The 23,299-nt window shown below is 45.9% G+C and overlaps 1 protein-coding gene across 1 annotated transcript in view; it reads right to left on the bottom strand.

Moving 5' to 3' along the window:
- The window catches only part of LOC104525907 (long-chain-fatty-acid--CoA ligase 6-like), a 30,842-nt gene extending 9,224 nt beyond the window's left edge, over positions 1 to 21,618 (bottom strand). Inside the window, 13 exon segments of the mRNA XM_010169185.2 lie at positions 1,838 to 1,972; positions 3,504 to 3,638; positions 6,028 to 6,105; positions 9,595 to 9,668; positions 15,380 to 15,431; positions 16,646 to 16,678; positions 17,233 to 17,411; positions 17,945 to 18,044; positions 18,189 to 18,290; positions 19,066 to 19,130; positions 19,652 to 19,766; positions 21,383 to 21,481; positions 21,484 to 21,618. Of these exon segments, the coding sequence (XP_010167487.1) occupies positions 1,838 to 1,972; positions 3,504 to 3,638; positions 6,028 to 6,105; positions 9,595 to 9,668; positions 15,380 to 15,431; positions 16,646 to 16,678; positions 17,233 to 17,411; positions 17,945 to 18,044; positions 18,189 to 18,290; positions 19,066 to 19,130; positions 19,652 to 19,766; positions 21,383 to 21,481; positions 21,484 to 21,600 (1,284 nt within the window). The 5' untranslated portion in view covers positions 21,601 to 21,618.
- Between the last annotated feature and the right edge of the window lie 1,681 nt (positions 21,619 to 23,299).

Below are 23,299 nucleotides of genomic sequence, written 5' to 3'. Positions count from 1 at the left end.
CACCCTCTGCCTCAAGAACCTTTTCCTCATGGCCAACCTCACCCTCCCCTGCCACATCTTCCTGCCATTCCCTCTGCTCCTGGCATTCGTTGGTGGCCAGAGAGAAGAGATCAGCACCTGCCCCTCCTCTGCCCCTTGGGAGGAAGCTCTAGACCATGATGAGGTCTCTGCAGCCATGCTGTAGAAATATGAACTATCTCTGAATCTTTCCTTAGGGATAAAAAGCCAACTAAATCTGAAAAGCAGTAACTGTCCCCCTTGCAGGTAGAAATAGTGCCCAAAGGGAAAACCATCTGATGGATGGAGGCCAGAGTCCCAGGTCTCAGGCAGGATGAGTCAGGACTTCTGTTCCTGGTCGGGCTGCAGACCTGTGAGGAGGTGGCCTTGGCCAGCAGTGAGCACAGGTGGCTCAGGGACCTGCTGGGTAACAACCAGGCTCTTCCCCCCTCCAGTTTTCTTTGCTTATTTGCACCTCATCACTTTTAAGGAGTTGGCTCCCATGCCATCTCCCATCACTCTGTCCCCTTTTTAAGGCAGGTGACCTTGTGCAGGATGTTACATCAATTCCTGAGTCGTATTTTACTTCTTTTCCTTTCCCTTCATTTCCTTTTTCTCATTCTAAAAGTAAAAAAAAAAAAGAAAGAAAACCCAGCACAAAAGAAAACAACTCCTGATTGAGGCTGCCAGTCCTGCCAGATCCTCAATCAATATGCAGCCTGGCTTCCCTCGTGTCTGCGCTCCCGGCAGAACTCGGCTGTCTTTGCACACTGAGGACAAATAATCCACAGATGAAAAGTACAGTCAGTTTCTTTAGTTAAAAAATAAAGTGGCATGTCTCCAGATAAGTTATCCAATTAAAAAAACCCGAAGTAATCAGAGCCTCCTGGAGTAGTACAGTGCCTGGAAAACCTGATTTAAAGTCAATTTAATCTATTTTTCCTGAGGAGATGCATGGCACACAGCAGGGCACTCTCATTTCTTTCCTCTGCTGTTAAATTGTGATTTACTTGTACATTCTCTATGGCTTTATTCTTGTTTTCCTAGGAAAAAAAAGGAGTTTTGAATATGCCCAACAGAAACCTGACCCTAAATCCAATCGTATCTACAGAGAATTTGCAGAAACCTTTGGAGCAACACCTCTCTGATCATACTCCTCTGTTCATGATCACCTTCCTGAGTTTCACCCCTGGGGAGAGGAGACAGGAGAGGGAGTTTGATGCAGTCCTCAACCTTGCCTGTCACTGGGCATGAGTGAGGAGAAAGATTTGCCCAGGGGACACGAGCAGAGCCCACAGCGGGTGCTCAGTCCCAAGGCAGAGCACCCAAATACCAAAGGAGGTGACAGCAGCCGTGGTGTGGGGCAGGAGGGTATGATCCTGCTTCATGGCAATGCCACCTGGCATAGGGCAAGTGCCTCTGTCCCACACCACGTCCCTCCCTGGTGTCTGTGCAGGGACACAGCTGGTGTCTGAGCACCGCAAAAAACAGGGGTTATTGTGCAAATAGCGATTTCTTGGTGTTGCTGAAGGAGGGATGTGGCAAAAGCTGTCTCTGTCTCAGGCTGCTTTCCTTTTTCCCCTTTCCTTTGGAAAACTATCCCTAATGGAAGTGAAATTTTGGCATCTTATGCAGGATGTTTAAAAATAAATAGAGAAATAAAAATAAGCGTGGTGAAAGTTAGTGGAGTAACAAACTGGGTCCATTTCCTTTTTCTATCCCATTTTTCAGTCTGCAGTTCATCATCAGGCAAGCAGACCACACAGACTAAGGAAAAATCAGTCCCTGGGAGAAGAAATGACAGTTGTTAGACTTTAGACTCAGTCCTGAAGGTGCTTACCTGTATTTTATTAAAGAAAAGTTTATCCCACAAGCTGTCGTTTCTAATGATCCCGTTTCGAACTTCAGCTTTTTTCCGTTTCGCGGCAAATTCCAGCATCCAGCGCTTGAGGGACGTGTCTGCTTGGCTGAAGATCTGCGGGAGCGTGGGGTGGCAGGCAGCGTGGTACCCAAGAGAGAGAGAAAACATCAACAGCTGCTCCTACAATTACAGCTACACAGTCCTGCCAGTGCCGGGTAGGGTATGGTTACATCAGCAGTACAGTTAATTCAGACTACATTATGGGTTTTTAATTGGATTTCAAAAAAAGGAGTGGTTTGTTTTTACCATTCCTTTGGGGAAAAAGGAGAGAGGATGACAGGGTAGGCTTGGACAAGATTTTTCTATATGATTTCTGCCATAGGATTCAGTTAAATCATGAAATCTGAGCAATTAGGAAGAAGCAACGTGAGTATCTGGCAGCCAGAGCAGGTACCAGCGCTGTCTGATGAGGTGATGGGGGCTGCGTTTACCAAAGTTCATCATCCACCATCATCAACTACATGTCCACAAATGAGAAACCCCCAGTGCCCTTCCCTTAACGAGGCACCAGAACCCCTGATCCTACAGTCCTGACCTTGGGGAAAAATTAAATCAGTAGCTTGTGCTTAAGCTCATCTTTAGAGGATAAGTCTTCTGAGGAATAAATATTCCCAGCTGGTCAAACAGATTTAACATGATGACCAGACACCTTTCAAGACCATCTCTTAATTTTATAGATTTCTAAATCCAAAAGCCAACCTCCCTTTTACGCTAATTAAATCCCCACAGTCTTTCTGCAGTTCCTGCTTTCGAGCTCTCATTGCCACCAGAGAGATTCAAGCTCCAAAACTGCTTGAAAGGCACAAAAATCCAGGTTTGACTGGTGTATCTGTGGTGAAAAAAAATCCCTTGACTCTGGAAATGTCACTAGTAACCCCAGTGAGAAGAGGGTAAGAGGCTAATACAGCGAGATTTCATCTTAATCTATAATTAACTATCATATATACAATAACCATGCTTGCAGTCTGTGTAAATCAATATAATATAGACTCAGTCGGAGCAGCTCTATCAGTTACACAGGGTAAAAATGTGTTTGCATTAAGGCAGAAACATCCAACCTGCTCAGGAAACCTCCAGGACTAAGGGAATTCTTCTAGATAATTAGATAATTAGATAATTGACAGGCTGAAAGAGTTGGGGCTGTTCAGCCTGGAAAAGAGAAGGCTCCGGGGAGACCTTATAGTGGCCTTCCAATACCTGAAGGGGCTACAAGAAAGCTGGGGAGGGACTTTTCATAAGGGCAACTAATGACAAAACAAGGGGAAATGGCTTTAAGCTGAAAGAGGGGAGGTTTAGATGAGATATTAGGAAGAAGTTCTTCACCGTGAGGGTGGTCAGACACTGTCCCAGGCTGGCCAGAGAAGCTGTGGCTGCTCCTCCCTGGAAGTGTTGAAGGCCAGGCTGGATGAGGCTTTGAGCAACCTGGTCTAGTGGAAGGTGTCCCTGCTGATGGCAGGGGAGTTGGAACTGGATGAGCTTTAAGGTCCCTTCCAATCCAAACCATTCTATGATTCTATGAATTACTAAAAGGACATAACCTTCGTTACTACAAAAAAAATTTAAGTAAATAAAAAATTAAACTCACCTTATCATACATCCTGTTTAACAGCCGTGGCACAACGGGGAAGATAGTTGGACGCAACGCTTTCATATCATCAGATAAGAGACGAATATCTCCCTGGAAGAACCCAATTCTCCCTCCATGGCAATAAACGACAGACTGAGGGGGGAAAAAAGAGAACACACGTCACCTCTTTGCTTCTAATTCCCAGGGCAGAGCATCCCTCCCAAGCACTGAAATGCCTTTCCTGAAATTCTGCTCTCAGTAAGGCAAATGTGGGGCTTTAAGAAATAGAAATGGAATTTAATAGAAATTAAATTTTGCATTTAATAGAAACACACAGATAGTTCTGGGCACTTTTCAGTACTGATGGTTGAACATCCACCACTGTTTCTGTAGGAACAAGGAAACAAAGCTTTTCGAAGGGGTTTCCCTTCATCCCCTTGCATATGGGGATGGAGAAGTCTGAGTTATGGTCAGATTTTGGATCTGAACTTCTCCTCTGAAGCCCAGACCTACCACAGCAGCTCACAGCATGAGGATCTAAAGAAATGCATATTAAGAAACATCATAAAACATACGGAACAGCAGCCAGTTTTTAGATGTTAATACTTTAGTTGTGTTTAAATACAATATAGACTACGTTAGCAATACCATGTCTGATCCTGTATCCCAGAAATAGAAGCCCACTTCATAAAAAAATATGGAAATGGAAGATCCAGAAGTTTTGCACTTGGAAAAAATCAAACAGGCCACTTCAATCGGATCGGAATAGAGCTGGGTGTGCGGGATGGGGCCGGCGATGAGCCCACCGGCAGCTGGAGGGGCAGCTCTGCTAGTCAGGAACCCCGCAGAGAACTACTCCCTAACTTGGGAAAATGGTATTTTATGGCTTGTGTTTCTGCTGGAGAATGTTTGGAGAGCAGCATCCCTACCCTGCATGTAGAACACAACCCCTAAAAAATCTGTAATACAAACCCAAGGGCTTTGTCAGCCAGCTAGAGACTGTCTCCAGCGCCTGAAACCACAGGAATTTTATCCATGTGATGTGGGTTTAACCAACATCACCCTGCTAACTCTGGCTTTTACACTGCACATGCACTTTTTCTTTTAAAAAAAAAAGAAAATATTAATTAAAATAAAAAAAATAAAATATTCTTTAAAAAAAAAAAAACCATAATCAGTGTGCTCACTGGAAATTATAAATAACTAGTAGAAATTTTTAGCTTTGAAGAATATATCTGTTTAATTTTAAGTTCCAGGAGCTAATAAGGTTGGCTAAAACAAGTTGATGCAGTGCCTGCTGTTCAGAATCCTTTTGAAAATGACTTTTTTTACCCCTTTGGAAAGAATCTTTATATTAATGAGCTTTTTTAGCAGAGATTATAAACACAAACATCCTTTGGAGGCCTGCTCCTTTCAATACGACAACATCCTCTGAAATCAGGCTATTTCCAATGTTTCTAGTTTTTTTTTCAGCCCCATCAGATGACTTTTTAATAATGATATTCTGGTTTGCTGGCAAAGCACTTTGCCTGAGTAGCAGTGGCATACTGCCCAACTTGTCTTTTAAAAATCAGACTTACAAATGAAGTTAGCTGCAATTCTCCAAATCTTTCATGGATTTTCACTTCCAATTTGCAAGTTTTTTACCAGGGCAGAGTATATTATTTCTGGCACAGATGTTCCTAAGAAGTGAGACGCTTCTATTCAGATGCTTGTCTGACTCAAAAAGTATTCTTTCAGCCCAAAACAGTTCTCCCTGAGAAAGGACAGAGCTGCAACTGAATCCAGATCCAATTTTCACGTGTTGGATCAGTTTTTAGTTCGCAGCTTCTCCAGCCAGGAGAACTGATATGATTATCTCATCTAACACACCAACTGCAGCACAAGTTATCACTTGTTTTTCAAAAAAGAAGAGAGATGTGAACAGTCAAAAAGTCAGTTCTGCGGGCTGGCATGAGTTAGCATTTCTATTTGTCATGATTTCCAGGGGACACTGGCTTCCAGTTAATGCCCATGGTACGCTGCCCTGCCAGGAGGATCACGTGTGTCACACCACGATCTGAGTTTCCTCATTTGCAGTAAATTTTTTCTGCAAGTTTTCCGGTTTTGTTTTTGTTTTGGGGTTTCTTTTTTTTTTTTTTTTTGCAGATCTGGTTATTTATGCAACAAAAGGATTTTAGCTGATGTAGAAAATGGTATCAAATTATTTTTACTCCCATGATACCTGCCCCTAGAGTGCTTTAAAGAGCTGCCCCCAGAATTGTGCAGCCAGCAGTTTCTGCTCATGGATGAAGGGCTGTTTTCCAATCTCAGAGCCACTGGTGTAAACTGGAGAGCTTGGGAAACCCTCCTGGAATCACTCTGGACTCATGGCCATGTCACCGAGACCAGAGGTTGGGTCTTGGTGTTAAGCACGTGGCACTTCTGGAGTACAAGCTTTTTTTTTAGTGCTACAAGATATCGCTGGTTATTTAGTATTTTATTCATTTTATATTGGTTTTGACGTGGAAAAAGATGATTTCCACTGACACCGGGACCTTACCTGTACCATTCTCTCAAACATGTGTGCTAAAGGCAAATAGGAAATGTGAACATCCTCACAAGTAGGAGACCACTGACTCTGGAAAAAAAACACAAGGAGCCCCAACGAGGCCTCGTCAGTCCGGGCAGGATTCTTACCTGGATCACTCGTTCAAACATGTGAGCCAGAGGCAGGAAGGAGATGAGCACATCGTCCTGTCTCGGAAAGATCACTTTCTGCAGGTGAAGGGCATGGGAGACAGAAAGGAAAGAAAAACACTGACAGGAAGACAACAAGAAAGTCATAAAACAATTAAAAAAAAAAAAAAAAAAGAAAAAAAAATGGTACCAGAGGAGCAAAAAGGTGAAGATTGTCAAGAGAGGAAGGGAGCAGCGGACGGAGGGAAGCGTTAAGCCACAGCGTCAATGAAGCTGGGTTAGCAGGAGGAGTGAAGAGCACGGAGATGTACACAGAGGGCAATGGAGAGAGAGAGGTCTCTCCATGGCAGAAGGTGTGTCATATCCACACAGCTCACACTGGAACCAGAGGCTCACCCTGACAGAAAACCCCAATTTTTTTACTCATTGTTTTCCACCATGAGGTGCTGAGACCATGGTTTGCACTGGAAGCTGCCTGCAGACCTGCAGGATCCTGGTGCCAACCTGCAGGAGCCTCCTGGAAGCCAGCGAGGCTCTACAGACACATCATTTTTTCACATTGCAAAGAGTCCATCAGAGATTCACAGTGTTACGAGTGTCAAAGCTATAGATTTCCTTATTTTCCTTAGGTTAATCATTGATTCGAATCAGAATACACGGGATAAATTAATGATTATTTTTCAGCTGCAAAAATTAATGACTTCTGTTAGTGTTTCTCATAATTTTAAGTAATTAAAATGTGATTTTAAGGTGCAGAGGGGAAAAAGGAAAGCTGGACAAATTCTGTGAAAAATAAAAATTACCAAAAAAGTCTTCAGTTTGACAAGTTTTTAATTCTGTCTTGCAGGCTGGAATAAACAAAGGCTCCGAGAGCCTCACCTGACCTGTGTAATCCCTTTCTGCCTGCATTTCCAAGGGGAAAGCTTGCCACAATATTATGTTTTAGAAAAACTGAAAGCCTGATTGCCCCAATAACTTGTCACCAAGGCGAGTGGTTAGTGGAAAATGGGTATAAAATCTATTAGCTCACAGTATTACCCATTTATACCCGCTTGGCATCTCCACTGCTGTGACAGAATCGATAGTCTGTGACCTGGGACACGGTGGTGGATGGAGACACAAGAGTTTCTTCCTTGGGGAGTATTATTATTGAAGTTAAGCTGGGCAGGTCAGATTGGGGTATGCCCTCCCAACCATTAACCTCGTGAAGTCAGATATGATGGGCCATGTGGGTGTTTCCAACATCCTGTTTCATATTATTTTATCTTGTCAGTCTGAATTAAGCCATTAGGGCCTGGAAATCTATTTCTACATGATTTCAAATTGGCCTCATTTTCTGCAAGCACAGGAATATAAAACCATTCGCATCAGCAGCTATGCTGCCTTTTAAAAAAAAATAAATAAATACTGCTTTAAGTGCCCAAACAATAAATGATTTGGTTTTAAATTGGACCAAAGTGATGACATTAAATAGTATTTCACAGCTGGCACAGTTGTCCAGTTAAATGTAAAAAATGGAAACAGCTTCTTGGCATTTGGCAACGACCTTGTAATAAAGCTCTATGGTCACTTCAAAAAATGTTTCACTTTTAAAAATCACTTAACTAAGCAAATCTGGCACGAGAGTACGTAAATAGCAAGTCTGCAGCACTTCTCAGCTTTAGGCATTTTTATTTTATTAATTGATAGTATTTTAAAGTATTTTGGACTTTGCTCTGTTTCGTTACTGTGACGTTTTCCTGCTCACCTGGATGAGCTACGGGCATTTACACTCTCACCAACATCCTCTTGTGCCTGAAGCTATTGAAATCACAACCACTTACACCAGACTTGCATCTCAACCTGCTCCCTTTGAGATTAATCAGAGTCCCATTGCCATCTGCAAACACTAAACCTATTTCTGTGGGTCAGTCTTGGAAGATGCCAAGTTCCCTCAACTCCCTCTAAATTAGTTCTTTTCCATAATTAATATTCCTGCCCTTTGAAGACACATCCACACATCGTTTGTGCATCTCACTGTCCCTGAACCCAGCAAAATCCCAGAATCACCTCGACTGGAAAAGCCCTTTAAGCTCATGGAGTCCCATCATGAACCCAACACTGACCAGTCCCCTATGACTAACCCATGTCCCTCAGCACTGTGTCTACACGACTCTTCAATCCCTCCAGGGATGGGGACTCCACCACTGCCCTGGGCAACCCCTGCCAATGCCTCAGAACCCTTTCAGCAAAGAAATTCTTCCTCACATCCCGTCTCAACGGCCCTGGCCACAACTGGAGCCCATTTCCTCTTGTCCTGTCCCTTGGTCCTTGGTTGAACAGACCCACCCCCACCTCTCTCCACCCTCCTCCAAGGGACTTGGACAGAGCCACAAGGTCTCCCCTCAGCCTCCTTTTCTCCAGGCTCAACACCCCCAGTTCCCTCAGCCACAAGGGAACTCAGCACACTTGTGCTCCAGACCCTTCCCCAGCTCCGTTGCCCTTCTCTGGACACACTCCAGCACCTCCATCTCATGCTGCAGAGCCTGAGGGCTCACTGCAGCCAGCTGTGATATCAGCATTTCATACTGCACATTACTGGAGTCACAACCCTGCAAATACTCGAACACCTGAGGCCAGTGGGATTTCTCACATCACGTGTCTGAGTTTCTTTCCACCAGTGGTCTGGAAATCTCAGAAAGTTCAAGGATTAAGATAACAAGACTGTAGTATTTTCAGTAACATAAGACCAGCAAGGGGTAAAAGGTAAAAAATTGTGCATCCCGTGTATATATTGCTAGTCTATAAAATAGCCTGGTCACTACAAGAAGATTCTTTATATTTGTTAGGTACATATAATCCTTATAACGTTGTGCTAAAGCAATTCTGCTTCCCACCTTGTTTCTAAACACATTGCACAAAACATGTTCTAGGTGCACTTGGCCAGTGCAATACTTTTTTAAATAGATGTACAATCAAAACCAAGATATACTTTAATATCAATGAAATTAACTGTAAAAACGTCTGTGTTCTCATATAGACACACTTGATATGCAGAAAGCTTTCAAATAAATGAGGATGTTGCGTGGGCATCCTTAGGAGTTGACCCCTCTACTCCTTTTCAAGCACCAGTTGCAAATGTACAGGGCTCATTTGCTTTCCTAATTGTTTGAAAGGAGTTAATTGATTTACAGGAGCCAACGTTGCTCCTCAGAAGCACTTTGAGACCCTACAGCACCAAGAAACCAGTGCTGGAAAAGGGGATTTAATGCCCATCCAGTGCTGGAAGCTCAGACCTGTTCCCATTTCCATGGATTTGACCTTCTGAGTAAGAGAAATTTCACCTCTTATCTGCAGGAGCATATTTCCAGCCCGTGCAGGGTCACAGTTTAACCCCCACACTCTGCACATGGCAACAGTTTGGGTTTTTTTTCTAAATCAGGGTATTCACCTCCGTCACTTTCAAAAAGCCTGAAAAATCAGCAACCACGTTCCCGTGAGTCAGCATAGCACCTTTGGGGTTCCCTGAAAGGAAAGAAAGAGTGATTGTCAAAGATGAGCCAACAGGTAATTTCTAAAAGCTTAACAAAAAAAACCAACCCAAAACAAAACAGGAAAGGGTTAAAAATATTAAGTTCTCTTTTTAAATTTTAAAATTTATGTCACTGATATGCAAAAATTAAGAAAATGATACTGTAAACACAAATATTGGAGACTCTGGACAACAGTTTCCACCAGAAATAGCCCAACTGCAATTTATGAGAGCGCTCGGATGGAGCTGCTTGATGAGCACGGCCATCAGACCTTGCTGGCTGTTCCCAGCCTCTCCAGTGGGGTTTATTTTGTACAGATTTTGCCTAAAAAAATAATCTTGAATACCAACAAATTGCATTTCAAAGGCTGTTAAGCTCTTGCTTAGCCAGTGCACTGGGTAACCTGAACAATGCTGAAAACAAGAAATACATGGTAAAAACGAGGCTACAAGACAACTCTATGAGACTGCAATTAAGGGAAGTTATTAATATTGTCAGCAGCAGAGCAGAGGTGACCTGGAGACAGCACCGAACCCATGAAGGAGGTGACAAAGGCCCTGTGCCATGTCCCAGCAATGGACACAGCGCCTGCAGTGTTCCACTGGCTGGGATTTGCTCCTTCACCTTTGAATTTTCTCTTCTGAGCTGAGAATCCCCCCTCACCCCATGACACATCTTTTGGATTTCCCATCTGTTCATATGGCTGTGGTGGTTTCACCCTTTTGGCTGCAGCCACAGTCGCTCTCTCACCCTTCCACCCTCAGGGAGCAGGGGAGAGAATTGGAAGGAAAAGGGCAAGGAGACTCACGGGTTGAGATAAAAAATATTTACTAATTAAAATAAAATGATAATGATAATAACAGCAATAACAGAATATACAGATGAGTGATGCCCAGTGCAGTTGCTCACCACCCGCTGACCGATGCCCAGCCTGTCCCACCCAGTGATCTCGGATCAGAGACAGTCCCCAAACCCAAACTGCAATCCCAGGAGAGCCAGAGCCTGAGCCATCCCCAAGAGAATCCCCAGCTTTCTGATCAACCCTGACTCATATAATGAACATGACATGATATGCTATGGAATATCATAATTTGCATAACCAAATGCCAATTTGAGGTTTTGCTAATTACTGCGCTTCCCCCTCCCAGTCCTTTGCACTTGCAAACTGGCAAAACACAAAGTCCTTGGAATTCCAGCAGCAATTGAAAACATCAGTACCTGATCAACATTCTTCTCCTAACAAATCTCACACTGAAACCAAAACACAGCTATTCTGGTTACTGAGAAGAAAATTAACCCTATCCCAGCCAAACCAGGACAACACCAAAACACAGGCTTTGTCAAACACCAAACACACAATCTGACACCTCCGGATGCACAAACCGGAGCTGAGAGCTCCATCCAACGTGCATCTGACTCAGCACGTCCTCCTGTCACAGCACTGTCCCTTTTCATCACCCTCAAAGGCTTTATTTCTGAAAAGAAGGTGTAGCTCAGCTCCAGTAAGGATTACCGAGCCAGCCTCTCTGGCCAGCCTGTTTTTAAGCAGATTGGTTTAATTCGATCACACCACCGCAGCGCCGAGCGGAAGCAGATCGGAGGAGCTTTACCTGCAGGTGCCCTGGGTGGCCCTGGCACGGCGGGCACAGGGATGTCCCCAGCAGCTTTGTAACGTTCTTACAGCTAATGATGGATGCACCAGCCTCGCAAAACTCCACAGCAGCCAGAATTTCACTCACAGCCAGGAGCTGCAGCGCCAAGCCCTGTGCTCTGCCAGCTGCGCTGACATCATTTCTCCCCAGCCTCTCAAATAATTCAATAAGGGCCCAAACGAGGGTGGTAATTATTGCACACGTTTATTGCACCAGAGCAGGACATTTTGAACACAAAGTATTTCACTGAAAATCCAGATTTGGTGTTCCAAGTGCCTCTGAGTCATTCAGTCCCAAACACTTGCAGCTGCACACAGCGTACAGGAGATATTTTGGTCTCGCTTACGCTCGTCCTCATCCGAAGCTCAGAGGTGAAGCTGGGGTTGACATCTTTGCCAACCACCACTGCTCCTGTCCTAACCTGTTGCACACACAGGCTTGCAGGCACCGGCTCAGCCAGGTTTTGTTTCATTGAATCATAGAATCCCAGATTGGTTTTTGTTGGAAGGGACCTTAAAGCTCATCCAGTTCCAACCCCTCTGCCATCAGCAGGGACACCTTCCACTAGACCAGGTTGCTCAAAGCCTCATCCAGCCTGGCCTTGAACACTTCCAGGGAGGGGGCATCCAGGGAGGGGGCATCCTTGTTCATCAATCCATGGAAGTCATTTCCCATTCTGAGATCTAAAGTCTGAGAATTACAGGTCACATTACTACATGTTTCCAGATGTTTATTTTCACAGCTGGGTGCACACCTGGATCCAGACCTCAAGAAAACTCCACGAACCAACGTTGGCTGTAAATACACACCAACGACCCTGAAATTCCTCGGGTTATTTTAGATGGATCTGGCCAAATCTACGTGCTCAGCCTCTACAAGTAGCTGTACTCCTGCAGCGTTGCACGAGTTCCTCTGTGTCTGCAGCCGGCAGGTCACACACCGATGGAGAGGATGTGGTTTGGTTTGGAAATACAAAACTGCACCCTCCGGCTCTACCAGGGTCAGATCTGGCTCCTGCCTTGACACAGCTCTTCAGGCTTTTTTTGGGAAGATTTCTCAGATGCTTTGAGACATCAGATTTATTTACTTACTCCATATCTGACTTTTTTTTTAATGCAAATTCAGTATCTCTGCTCAAATCACCATGACATGGCTGGAAGCAGCATGAACGTCTTGGATCCTTCACCGTGTCTTGCCCACAGCAGGTTCAGCATCCCGGGCTGGCTGCGGTGTGAATGGTGTCAACACAGAGCAGCAGCAGTAGGGACAGGATAGCCTTCATCAGGAGAAATCCAGAAAAACCCATGCTTCCACAGAGCAGCCGGGGTTTTTTGGGCTGGGGGATTCCTGTAAATCTTGATTTTCTTTAGTTCTTCTTTTTTTCAGAGCTAACCCAGCAGAATGGGTGTCCCTTGCTATGAGTCCTGTCCCAGAATCACCACTTGGAGATGAAAATGTTGGCAGTGATGCTGCTTTTCTTTTTTAAATAAATCAACACCCGAATCAGTTTGAATTTCCTCACAAGACCCACCCTGTGAGTTTCCCTCATGGAAATGGATGCACCACAATCCTGGTCAGTTAATAACCCAGGTATGGAAGCTTCTCCTTATCTCAGAGCCAAGTTGCTTTGACAGTTCTCAAAGGCAACAGAAGAACCTTTTCCACATCCTTAAATGGGTCTTTGAAGTAGCAGCTCCAGCATGGACCGGGTGGTGTGATCCATCAGCATTTTGGGGTGTAAGGGCTTTCCTCCTCCTCCGGCAGTCGGGGATGTGCACTGGCAGGCTGGGAGAATCACAGAATCACAGTGGTTGGAAAAGACCTTTAAGATCATCAAGTCCAACCATAAACCCCCACGAAGGAATTTTTATCCAGCTGGTTCCAGGTGGATCCTTGAGGAAATGACACTTTGCTTCTCTGGAGTAGCCAGTGTGAAAAATTGTGTCCTGATGGTCTGGGGACATCTGGGTGCCTTTGGGCCATTTATGAGCGCTGATGATTTTTTGGTGCAGCAATGAAAGTTGGTCTTGTCACCTGAGCTCAGCAACCTCAGACCCTCCCTTCAGCCTGTGGTGGCATTTGGACATCAGATCCTATCAAAGAAAACACACAGTAAAGTCCATTTCTGTTTGTTTGGGGTTTTTTTATATACAGATAAAATTATTTAAAATTCTACAGTTTCCAGGTCACAAACCCTGTAGCAACGACTGGTTTCATGCCATAGAGAGAAATATTTAGAGCCCTTCAGAATTGAAAAAGTATTTGTGAACAGAACAGAAGAAAATTCAAAATCTGGTTATTAAAAATACCCTAAGACAAGCTACACAAAAGCCCAACATTTTACATCAAAACACAACACGAGGAGCAGACCAGAGTGCTGATGCAGCCCCTGGAAAAGCTAAAATAAATAAAATAACATAAAATAAAATAACATAAAATAAAATAACATAAAATAAAATAACATAAAATAAAATAACATAAAATAAAATAACATAAAATAAAATAACATAAAATAAAATAACATAAAATAAAATAACATAAAATAAAATAACATAAAATAAAATAACATAAAATAAAATAACATAAAATAAACCTTCCCTAGTCAGAATTTCTTATTTAGAAATAAAAATATCATCAAAAATGTGACTTGAAAAAATAATTGCTCAGTCCTTTAAAACCCACACAAACAAATTGTGCCCCCTGTAGCAGTGGGCACAGCTCCTTTGGTTTCCTACAACTCCCATCAGTGCTGGACCACTTTGCACTGGCACGGCCAGTGCTCACAGCATCCTCAGCCGTGATGTCCATCCTGCACTGGGTTCAGCCTTTGGGATGAATTGGGAAATTCCTTTGGGAATTTTGGGAATTCCCACTGCTGGGACAGAGCAGAACCACGAGCTCCTTCCACCCAGTGCGCTGCCTTGGGTACTCTGACCCACAGAGAGCTCAGAACACAAACCTAACAGACTTTTTTTTACCCTACATTTTGAGAGTTAATAAAGCAGTTGCCTTACCTGATTTGCAGTACAAGTCTTCTCCAGGAGGTGGAAGATGAAGATGTCTCCCAGCACAAGCAATTCCCTCTTGCAGGGCAGCTTGGCTTTAAACTGTAGCTTCAGCTTCTCTAAATGAGTGGAGCCCAACTGAGGATGCTTTGGGGTAGGACCAAGCCTTAGACAATCCTGGGAGCTCAGGGGAACCTGGAAGAGCCACTCCAGCAGTCCCTGGAGCGTGGTCCTTCCCTGCAGGTAAGTATAAAAGTGGTTTCCCAAGCAATCATGCCTTGTGCCTCTGCACAGTCTGTCTGTCCATTTGCCTGCAGAGCTTTTTGGTAGATGTTATGGAGGTCAAGTTCTCAAGAGTAGGACATTCCTGCGAGCTGTATGAAAACCAGGGTCTGGAGAGAGGAGAAGGCACTACGTCTGCTAAGAACAGGCAGGAAAATGCTGCTGCTGCTGCTCCTCTCCAAGAAAAAAGGGGCCAGCAGCAGTGACCACCAGCCACCGGGGCTACCCAGCCTTGTCCCCAGCACATGGTGCCCCAGGGCCAACCCAGGGAGATGGGCAACACACAAGCATGCTGGGACACGCTGCAGAGGAGATGGCAGCCCTGAGGACATTGGTGGAGCTGGGGACATCTGTGTGCTGAGGATAGAGGGAATGCAAAGCTGTGGACCTGCATTTCTGGGGGTTTTGTTTGGTTTTGGTTTGTTTTGTTTTTAAAACATCTGCAGAAGATAAATACCCGTCTGTCAAGCACTTCACAACTGCACTGCAAAATGGGAAGCAGAAACACGGGCAAATTCCAGACAATTCCAAAATCCTCCTGTTCAAGTGTATGTCAGGGAATTCAAGTTAAAAAATAAATATAGCATTATTTTTAATTTGCAATCTACCAAAACATATGTACATATATATTCTTAAATATTAAAAGCACACAGAACTGTCATTGCCATACCAGTATACCAGCACGTTTGCACCTATCGAGGTGGTATAAATAATTAATTTTATAATCAATTCTAACATTGCAAGATTAAAATGCCTTTTTTTACCTGTAGTGCCACTAGTAAAACAGACAATTGATAGATCTTCTGGCCGGGGGGGCTAGAAACACACAAGGAGAATAAGAAAATCACATCAATCAAAGGCAGAAGGGTCAATGGCAGAGTGTTGTCATGGTATAAACTTAAAGATCAAACCAATTGCGTTTCAGCTCTGCCATAAAAAGCTTTTGTTCCCCTTAGAAAACATAAAAGTCAATCCTGAAACTCTTTTTATCAGGTTTCTTCCATTAATGCAGACTCTATTCCTTATGTTTTGCTCCAGCTGCATTAAGGACAAGCTTCAGTGGGAAGGTGACTATGATGGAATATTTGTGTCTTGCAGTTCATATTTTCAAAGACACCATCTATACCTGTAGGTGTGGGGGAAAACTTGAGATAATTTCCAGATAAATTCTGGAAACATGTGCTTATCCACAAGAGGGGACAGCTTTCCAAAGCCACCCATAGCTCAAATTCCCAGTAGTATCTCTGCATTCTCAGCTCCGCTGCGTTTGGATGTTATTTGGAGTCACCAATGAATAAAGAAGCAGCTTGAAAAATCAGAGGCTGGTTTTCAAAGTTTTACACGAGTATGAGCAGCCAGTGAAAAATATCAACGCAATTTTCCAAAAATATCCCAGAGAAATACTGCCAAGTAGAGTTTCTGAGTGATAGAAACCTCACTGGAAAGCCAAGGGTGCCAATGCATTCCCCTGGTGCCACCTGGGGAGGGTAGTGAAATGAGTGTGGGTGGCTTAATGGCATTTAATTACTATCCCATTATCATGTTTAATGAACTACCTCAGTTAAGTGTCCCAGGCAGAGGGTATGAAGCAAATACTGCACATCAGGGGAGGTTTAGGTTGGATATGAGGAAAAATTTATTCACCAAAAGGGTTGTCAAGCATTGGAACAGGCTGTCCAGGGAGGTGGTAGAGCCCCCATCCCTGAAGGGATTTAGAAGACCTGTAGATGTGGTGCTCAGGGACATGGTTTAGTGGTGGACTTGGCAGTGTTGGGTTTATGGTTGGACTCCACGATCTTAAAGCTCTTTTCCAACCTAAATGATTCTATGATTCTATCTCCAGTGGATGGTGGCAACAGTCCCTGGGCTCCTCCACCACCTCCCACACAGAGAGGGCTGCAGGGCATTGCCCCTGAACATGGACCTACATCCCCCTTCCCAGAGCAAACCCTTCCCTCTCATGTGAGTGAAATAAATGTAAGACAGGCAGCTGCACTCGTCAGTGGGAAGAGCAACATGCCCACACTCACCACAGGCACGTGTCGACTCTCACGGCCACAGTCCTGAAAGAGATTGAAGGAACAACAATTATTTCCACTTTCATGCCTGTGGTGTAACCCATTTGCTACTAATCTGCAAACCACTACGGGAGAGCATGAGCTAGAGCAGAAAAATTTGTGGCTAAGACAAATTAGGTCATCCTTTCTATCCAGAGTTTCTTGCATTAATGACAACAACGCCATCCTTGGAATTTCGAGTAGCGCTTGGGTTGGTTGAGCTGGATCCAGGTTGGTTCATACAACTGTGAGGCTGTAGGTTTACACGTAGGAGGACAACGTCTCCAACAGTGTCTCAAACAACAACCCCCTTTCCCAGGTTTAAATAGTAGCTGGTATCTTCTTTGAACAGGAAGGTTTGAAATGTTGACTCTCCTATCAACAAGGAACAACACTAAGAGGCAACTTCACTGAGCAGCAATGTTAAGAGCCACAAGCTGCTCTTTTGTGCTCTCCTCCAGACACTGAACCTGCCACACAGCTCACAAATCCCCTTATAATTTACTGTCTTTTTACAGAAACTAGAAAAAATAGTAAAAGGAGAGGGACAGCAAATTTACCTCCACCTCCTTCATGGTCTGGATGCGAACCCCACAGCACCTCCCTCTCTCCATCAGCTCCTTCTCAAACGGGTCCATCAGGATGATGGAGCTCAGACCTGGTGTTTCTTTCCTCTCCACGTGGTCGAGGAGTATTTTGGCTTTTTCAGGTTTGTCACAAATGACTGTGGAAATGTCAGCTGGAAGAAAAACAGCCAAACGAGTTGTTTCCAGTGAATCTTTGTTAATGCAGGACCAGCTATTGGCTCCTAGCTGACACTGCATCAGTGCTGAGATTCACTTCAGGCCAACATCAGAAACCCTAGAAGATAACACACATTTCTCTTGGAAAATTACTGCAATTTTAGCTAACCTCAAGCAATATCTGACATCTACAATTATTCTGGGGTTCAGTTCAAAATACTAAAATTGCTCAGCGTGTGGGCTAAAAAAAATCTAGGAGGCAAAATACGAAGCAGAACATATGAAGAGCGGGTGGCCATGGAGTAATTCCTACTGTCAGAGTAGCCCCATCCATGGCTGTGCGCAACTGGGCACGTGGGAAATGCAGCAGAAGCAGCCCTGACCCAGCACGAGGTCCCCAGAAACCTCTCTACGTGACTTCAAGACACTCAATGAATAAAATCACCCATCTTTTGGAAAGCAGAAGAAAATGAACCATTCTGAGCAACAAAACTGGTTTCTGAGAAGATTACATCAATTTTGGTTTTACCTGTGTTGACGATGTAACGAATGGCTCCAGGACCTAAGGTATCATAGAGGGGAACCACCACCATGGAGTAGGTGTAGCAAGCCAGCTCAGAAATGATCCACTGCAGGAGGACATCAAAGCGTGAAGGTGAGAAGTGGGCCATGGAAGCAGAGTTAACACATTTGAGAACAAGCTTCAAGTATAAAGCAAGCTCACAAGTCAGGAACGTTGTTAATACAACATCAAGTTGAACTTCAAATCTCACCTCTGGACGGTTTTGAGCAAAAACCCCAATGAATTGCTCTGTGGATGGTTTGCAGCCCTGCTGAAGAAGCCCTGAACCCAGAGCTTCTGCTCTTTCAGCCACCTGTCATTTGGAGAGGAAAAAAAAATAATCATAAAAAAGAAGAATATAAGTAATAACAAACCAAGCAAGACTTAACTTCCACAGGGAGGCTCTCAAATGATCCTATTTGGTATCTAAAAGCCCAATTTTCATAGAATCATTTGGTTGGAAAAGACCTTTGAGATCATCGAGTCCAACCGTACCTGTCCACTGCTAAACCAGATCTCTGAGCACCTCATCTGCCCGTCTGTTAAATCCCTCCAGGGATGGGGACTCCACCACTGCCCTGGGCAACCCCTTCCAATGCCTCAGAACCCTTGCAGCAAAGAAATTCTTCCTCACATCCCATCTCAACTGCCCTGGGCACAACTGGAGCCCATTTCCTCTTGTCCTGTCCCTTGGTCCTTGGTTGAACAGACCCACCCCCACCTCTCTGCACCCTCCTTGCAGGGAGTTGTAGACAGTGAGAAGTTCTCCCCTCAGCCTCCTTTTCTCCAGGTTAACATTTGTTGTGTTATCACAAGCCATTAGTCATTGACTAGGAGTTGACCTTTGGCTGGCAATGGCCCACAGCTTGTCAGTGCCACTGTCATTGAGCTGGTCCCCAAAGGTCAACACACCTCTATAACACCAGGACATGCCCAGCTGGGGGAACGGAGACCCCTCGCACGGCACATCAGCAATCCCGGTCTAGCACACGCGTGTTACTGAGGGGCACCTTAACACCCCTTCTTCTGGTGGACAGGGCAAGAGCTCTGGGGGAGAGGACTCTGTGAGGGGGTCATTTCCAGCTCACCTCCTTGTAGGACAGCCACTGGTAGGGCTGCTTGGGCTTCCTGAACCCCAGGCAGGGGCCGTTTTCTGGAAGACACAAGCAGAGATGATGGAGTTATGGGGACAGTGCCAGGAGTGAACATCCTGCCCAGACTGTCTTTGGTTCTACACAATCTGGGCTTCTGCACTTTTTTGTCCTCCCATACTCTTTCAGCCTCCCTCTCTCCTTCAGCAATCGTATCTCCTTCAGCTTCCCACTCTCTTTTTGCTTCTACACTCTTTGTACCTCCTGCATCCTTGGGACCTCCTACACTTTTTCAGCCTCTCCACTATTTGTGCCTCCCCCATTCTTTCAGCTTCTCGTTCTCCTGACTTTTACAATTTTGTGGCTTCCCACATTTTGGTGGCTTCCCACGCTCCTTTGGCTTTTGAGTCCAAATGGCCATCTACACCATTTGGGTCTCCCACACTTTTATGGGCTCCCAAACTTTCAGCCTCTACACTCTCCAAAGCTTCTCTAAGCCTTTGAGCCTCCTACACTGTTTGGACCTCTACATCATCTGGTCCTCCACCTTTACTCCCAGGTCTCCTCATCACCATGCTCTCACCAGAGATGCCGAATCCCCTCCTGAAGACCTCATACATGGTCCTGGCGTCATCGTAGTAGTGCGTCAGCAGCTGCGGGCTGTCTCCGATCACCGACCGGCGTGCCCCGGACAGGCCCTGTGTGACATGACATGACATGACATGATGTGACACAACTGTCAGCACCACCCGATGGGTGGGAGGTGGGGACATCTTGAAACAGGAAGCATCACACTCCCCAGATGTCACAGAGGGGCTTCTGCAGCCACCGCTGTGTTCCTGCCCCAGCACCCAAAGGGATGGGAGAGGTGGGATGTCCACCTCAGTGCCCAGTAATATCAAGAACCACCTGCCCAGAGAGCAGCACTTACAATCATAGGAGGGTTTGGGTTGGGAGGGTCCTTTCAAGGCCATCTAGTTCAACCCCCCTGCAGTGACAGGGACATCTTTAACCAGACCAGGTTGCTCAGAGCCCCGTCCAACCTGACCTTGAATGTTTCCAGGGATGGGGCTTCTACCACCTCTCTGGGCAACCTGGGCCAGGGTTTCACCACCCTCAGTGTAAAAAATTTCTTCCTTATATCCAGTCTAAATCTCCCTCTTTTAGTTCAAAACCATCACCCTGTGTCCCATCACCACAGGCTGTCCCCATCTTTCTTCTAGACCCCTTCAAGTACTGAAGGGTTGCAATATGGCCTTCTCTTCTCCAGCTGAACAACCCCAGCTCTCTCAGCCTCTCCTCACAGCAGAGGTGACCCAGCTCATTGCCACAGGAGATGGTTGATGTTTCCCAAGGAGACCTGAGGAGGAATTACAAATCTGCAAGTACCAGCGTGGGGATGTCCTGTGGGGAGCAACTGCTCTGGGCTCCACAGGTCCCAAAGGAGCATCATCATGGGCACCTTCTCCAGGACATCCAGAGCATCGTGAAAGACAGTCAAGCAGAAGCCAAACTCCAGACCCCAGTGCAGGATTTTCAGCAGGGATGTTTTAGGAGTGGGCATGGGGAGGCAACAGGGTGAGCGTGACCAAACTGGGACTGCCCTGTGGGCCAGAAGAAAGTCTCACTAAAGCCCTAACAACAGCGGAAAACTCTCTTGGAAAGAATAAATCCCTCCCACCCTTTGAAAAAGCTGTTGGAATTAAAGACAATAACGTTTCAGAGAGGATCTCACAAAAGGATTTCAAAGTTCTCATCTCACTTTCAGATATTAATTCAAGTGGAAGCAATTTTCAGGAAGATTTCTGCTCTTTAAACCCGAGCAGCTTCATTAAATTTTAAAATTTTTTGCAAATATGAATATTAATAATTTTTCAACCTCTGAGCATGGATCTGGGTCTACTTTTTCTTACTATTAGGAAGTTTGCAGCAGCAAACTCAGTAATGGGCACACACCAGAAGCTCCAGTGGATTTGATCTTAGCAGCTGGTGCCTTTCAGTGGTATCTCCTGTGCAATGGCAGCAACTCTGATTTTTGGTTGTGGATGGTTCAGCAAAGCCAAGACCAAAATATTGATGGAGAAGAAATTAATGAGCTGTATTCTTGTTTTCCAGTTCACCAAAAAAATAGGAATGAAGGAGTGAAGTGACCCCTGGCATGGCGCATTACACGGCTGATTCCAGGATGAGGTTGGGGACCTCTCAAAACAAACAAAAGCACCTTCTGGCATCATCCCTTGGAAAATGTCATTTCTAGGAGTGTAAACCTCAGGTGAAGCCAAACCTCTCCATCTGGCTGTGTCCTTGGCCTCACCTCGACTTCCTCCGATTGCATCCGTAGGTCACATGGTGGCTTCACAGCCTTGGGCCGGCTGGGGGACCAGCAAGCGACGCCGGGGGGGGAGGGCAAGCGACGACGGCGGCGAAGGCACCGATGCCCACCAGCGCCGTGGCCGGCAGGTTGCGGAAGAATTGGCTGAGGTCATCGAATTCAGGGAGCCTCAAGCTCCGCAGGATTTCCTGAGCCTGCATCTTCTCCACCAGCGAAACGGCAAATTCTGCAAGAGCCAGAAGGATGCGGTCAGGTCACGTCGTGGGATGGGGATATGGGTAGTGTGGGTCTCTCTGTGAGGTTGGGGAAGGGGAGAACATGCTTTGACTCATCAGCCGTTGCAAACACGCTGCTCTGCTGACCCATGGGGCTGCCTACCAACAGCAACCTTAGCTGGAGAAGAACAGCATAGAATCATTGAATGGTTTGGGTTGGAAGGGACCTTCAAGCTCATCCAGTTCCAACCCCCCTGCCAGCAGCAGGGACACCTTCCACTAGACCAGGTTGCTCAAAGCCTCATCCAACCTGGCCTTCAACACTTCCAGGGAGGAGCAGCCACAGCTTCTCTGCCCAACCTGGGCCCAGCATCTATGGAAAACGTAGGAGAAAGGAGGGAACCTGGGCAAGCGAGGGCGAGCAGGTGCAGACAGCTCACTACAAACATATGTTAGAGAACACAGCTGCAGTTATCTCTAGCAGACAGAAGTTGTGACAAGCTGTGGGACAAGCTATGACTGTACCCTCTGGGTTGCCAGGAGCTTGCTCTGCCTTCCCCAAGCAGGACGGGGGCTGCATGGTGGCTGCAGCCCATGGTGGGGACAGGCAGGACAGTGCCAGCTCCAGCCACAAGCCTTCAGCAGGCGGCACAGTCCCAGCCCCAGCCACAAGCCTTCAGCTCACGTGAAGTGGGGTAAAACACTGCGCAGACACGGTCTGAACCAGCACTTTCTTGCCTTTCTGCTCAATGTTGAGTTCCTTCTGATTTCCATCAGGGTGAGCGATAGGTGATTCGAGCCAAGGAAACTTTCATTTCATGGCTGAAATGTTTCCTGGAATAAACAACAAGCGGCTGCAGCGTGGGGATAAGGGAGTGCCGGGGTATCGGGTGGAGAACTCACCACCACGGGGTCCCCACCCTGCAGCCCCACCAATGTGGAGCCTCTGGGTGCCCCACGGGGGTGATGGGTGACTCCAAGGTGGGAGAAGAGACAGGGCAATACCCAACAGGCATTACTGTGGGGAGTTTTTTTGGAGAAGGGCTGGAGACTCAGCTCTTGGCAGGACACCAGCTGGGGATCCCCTGGCCCCTGTGCTGCTCCCAGGGGGTTAAAAACAAAGACAAAATCTTTTCTCCTTGACAACGTCCTCAGACACATGGACTGAATGTTGGGATTGTCCTGTGCAGGGACAGGAGATGGGGTCCATGATCCTGGTGGGTCCCTTCCAGCTCACAACATTCCCTGAGTCTATAAATAGGGCTGTGCGTGGAGGAGACAGGCGAGAGGACAAGTTTTCTGACACAGGATGGTGACCCTCTGCCATCCCCAGCTCAGTCCCTCGGTACCTGCCACCATCCCCTTGCTGAGAGCACAGGGACCACGGCTCCCGCTTGTGCTGGAATCATGGAGTGAGATCTTCTGGCTGGGGAAGCAGAGGACATGCAGCCCAGCAGGCATCTGTCCAAGCTTTCCTTTTCTCTCTTATAGACACAGAAACAGGCACCAGAGAGAGGAGCCGGGAACCCGGCTGACTGCTCCTGGGGTGCGAGGTGAGGCTGTCCTCAGGAGACTTGTGTTTGGTTCTTGAGAACACAAGAAGCATTTTAAATAACTCATATTTACAGTAACAGCCCAGTATCAGTTCCCTGCCAGGGAGTCTCCAGTAACGGCCAAGCCTGTA

This window comes from Antrostomus carolinensis, unplaced genomic scaffold, assembly GCF_000700745.2.
Source record: "Antrostomus carolinensis isolate BGI_N321 unplaced genomic scaffold, ASM70074v2 scaffold23965, whole genome shotgun sequence".
Taxonomy (NCBI): Eukaryota; Metazoa; Chordata; class Aves; order Caprimulgiformes; family Caprimulgidae; genus Antrostomus; species Antrostomus carolinensis.
This window is presented reverse-complemented; position numbering and strand designations above follow the sequence as displayed.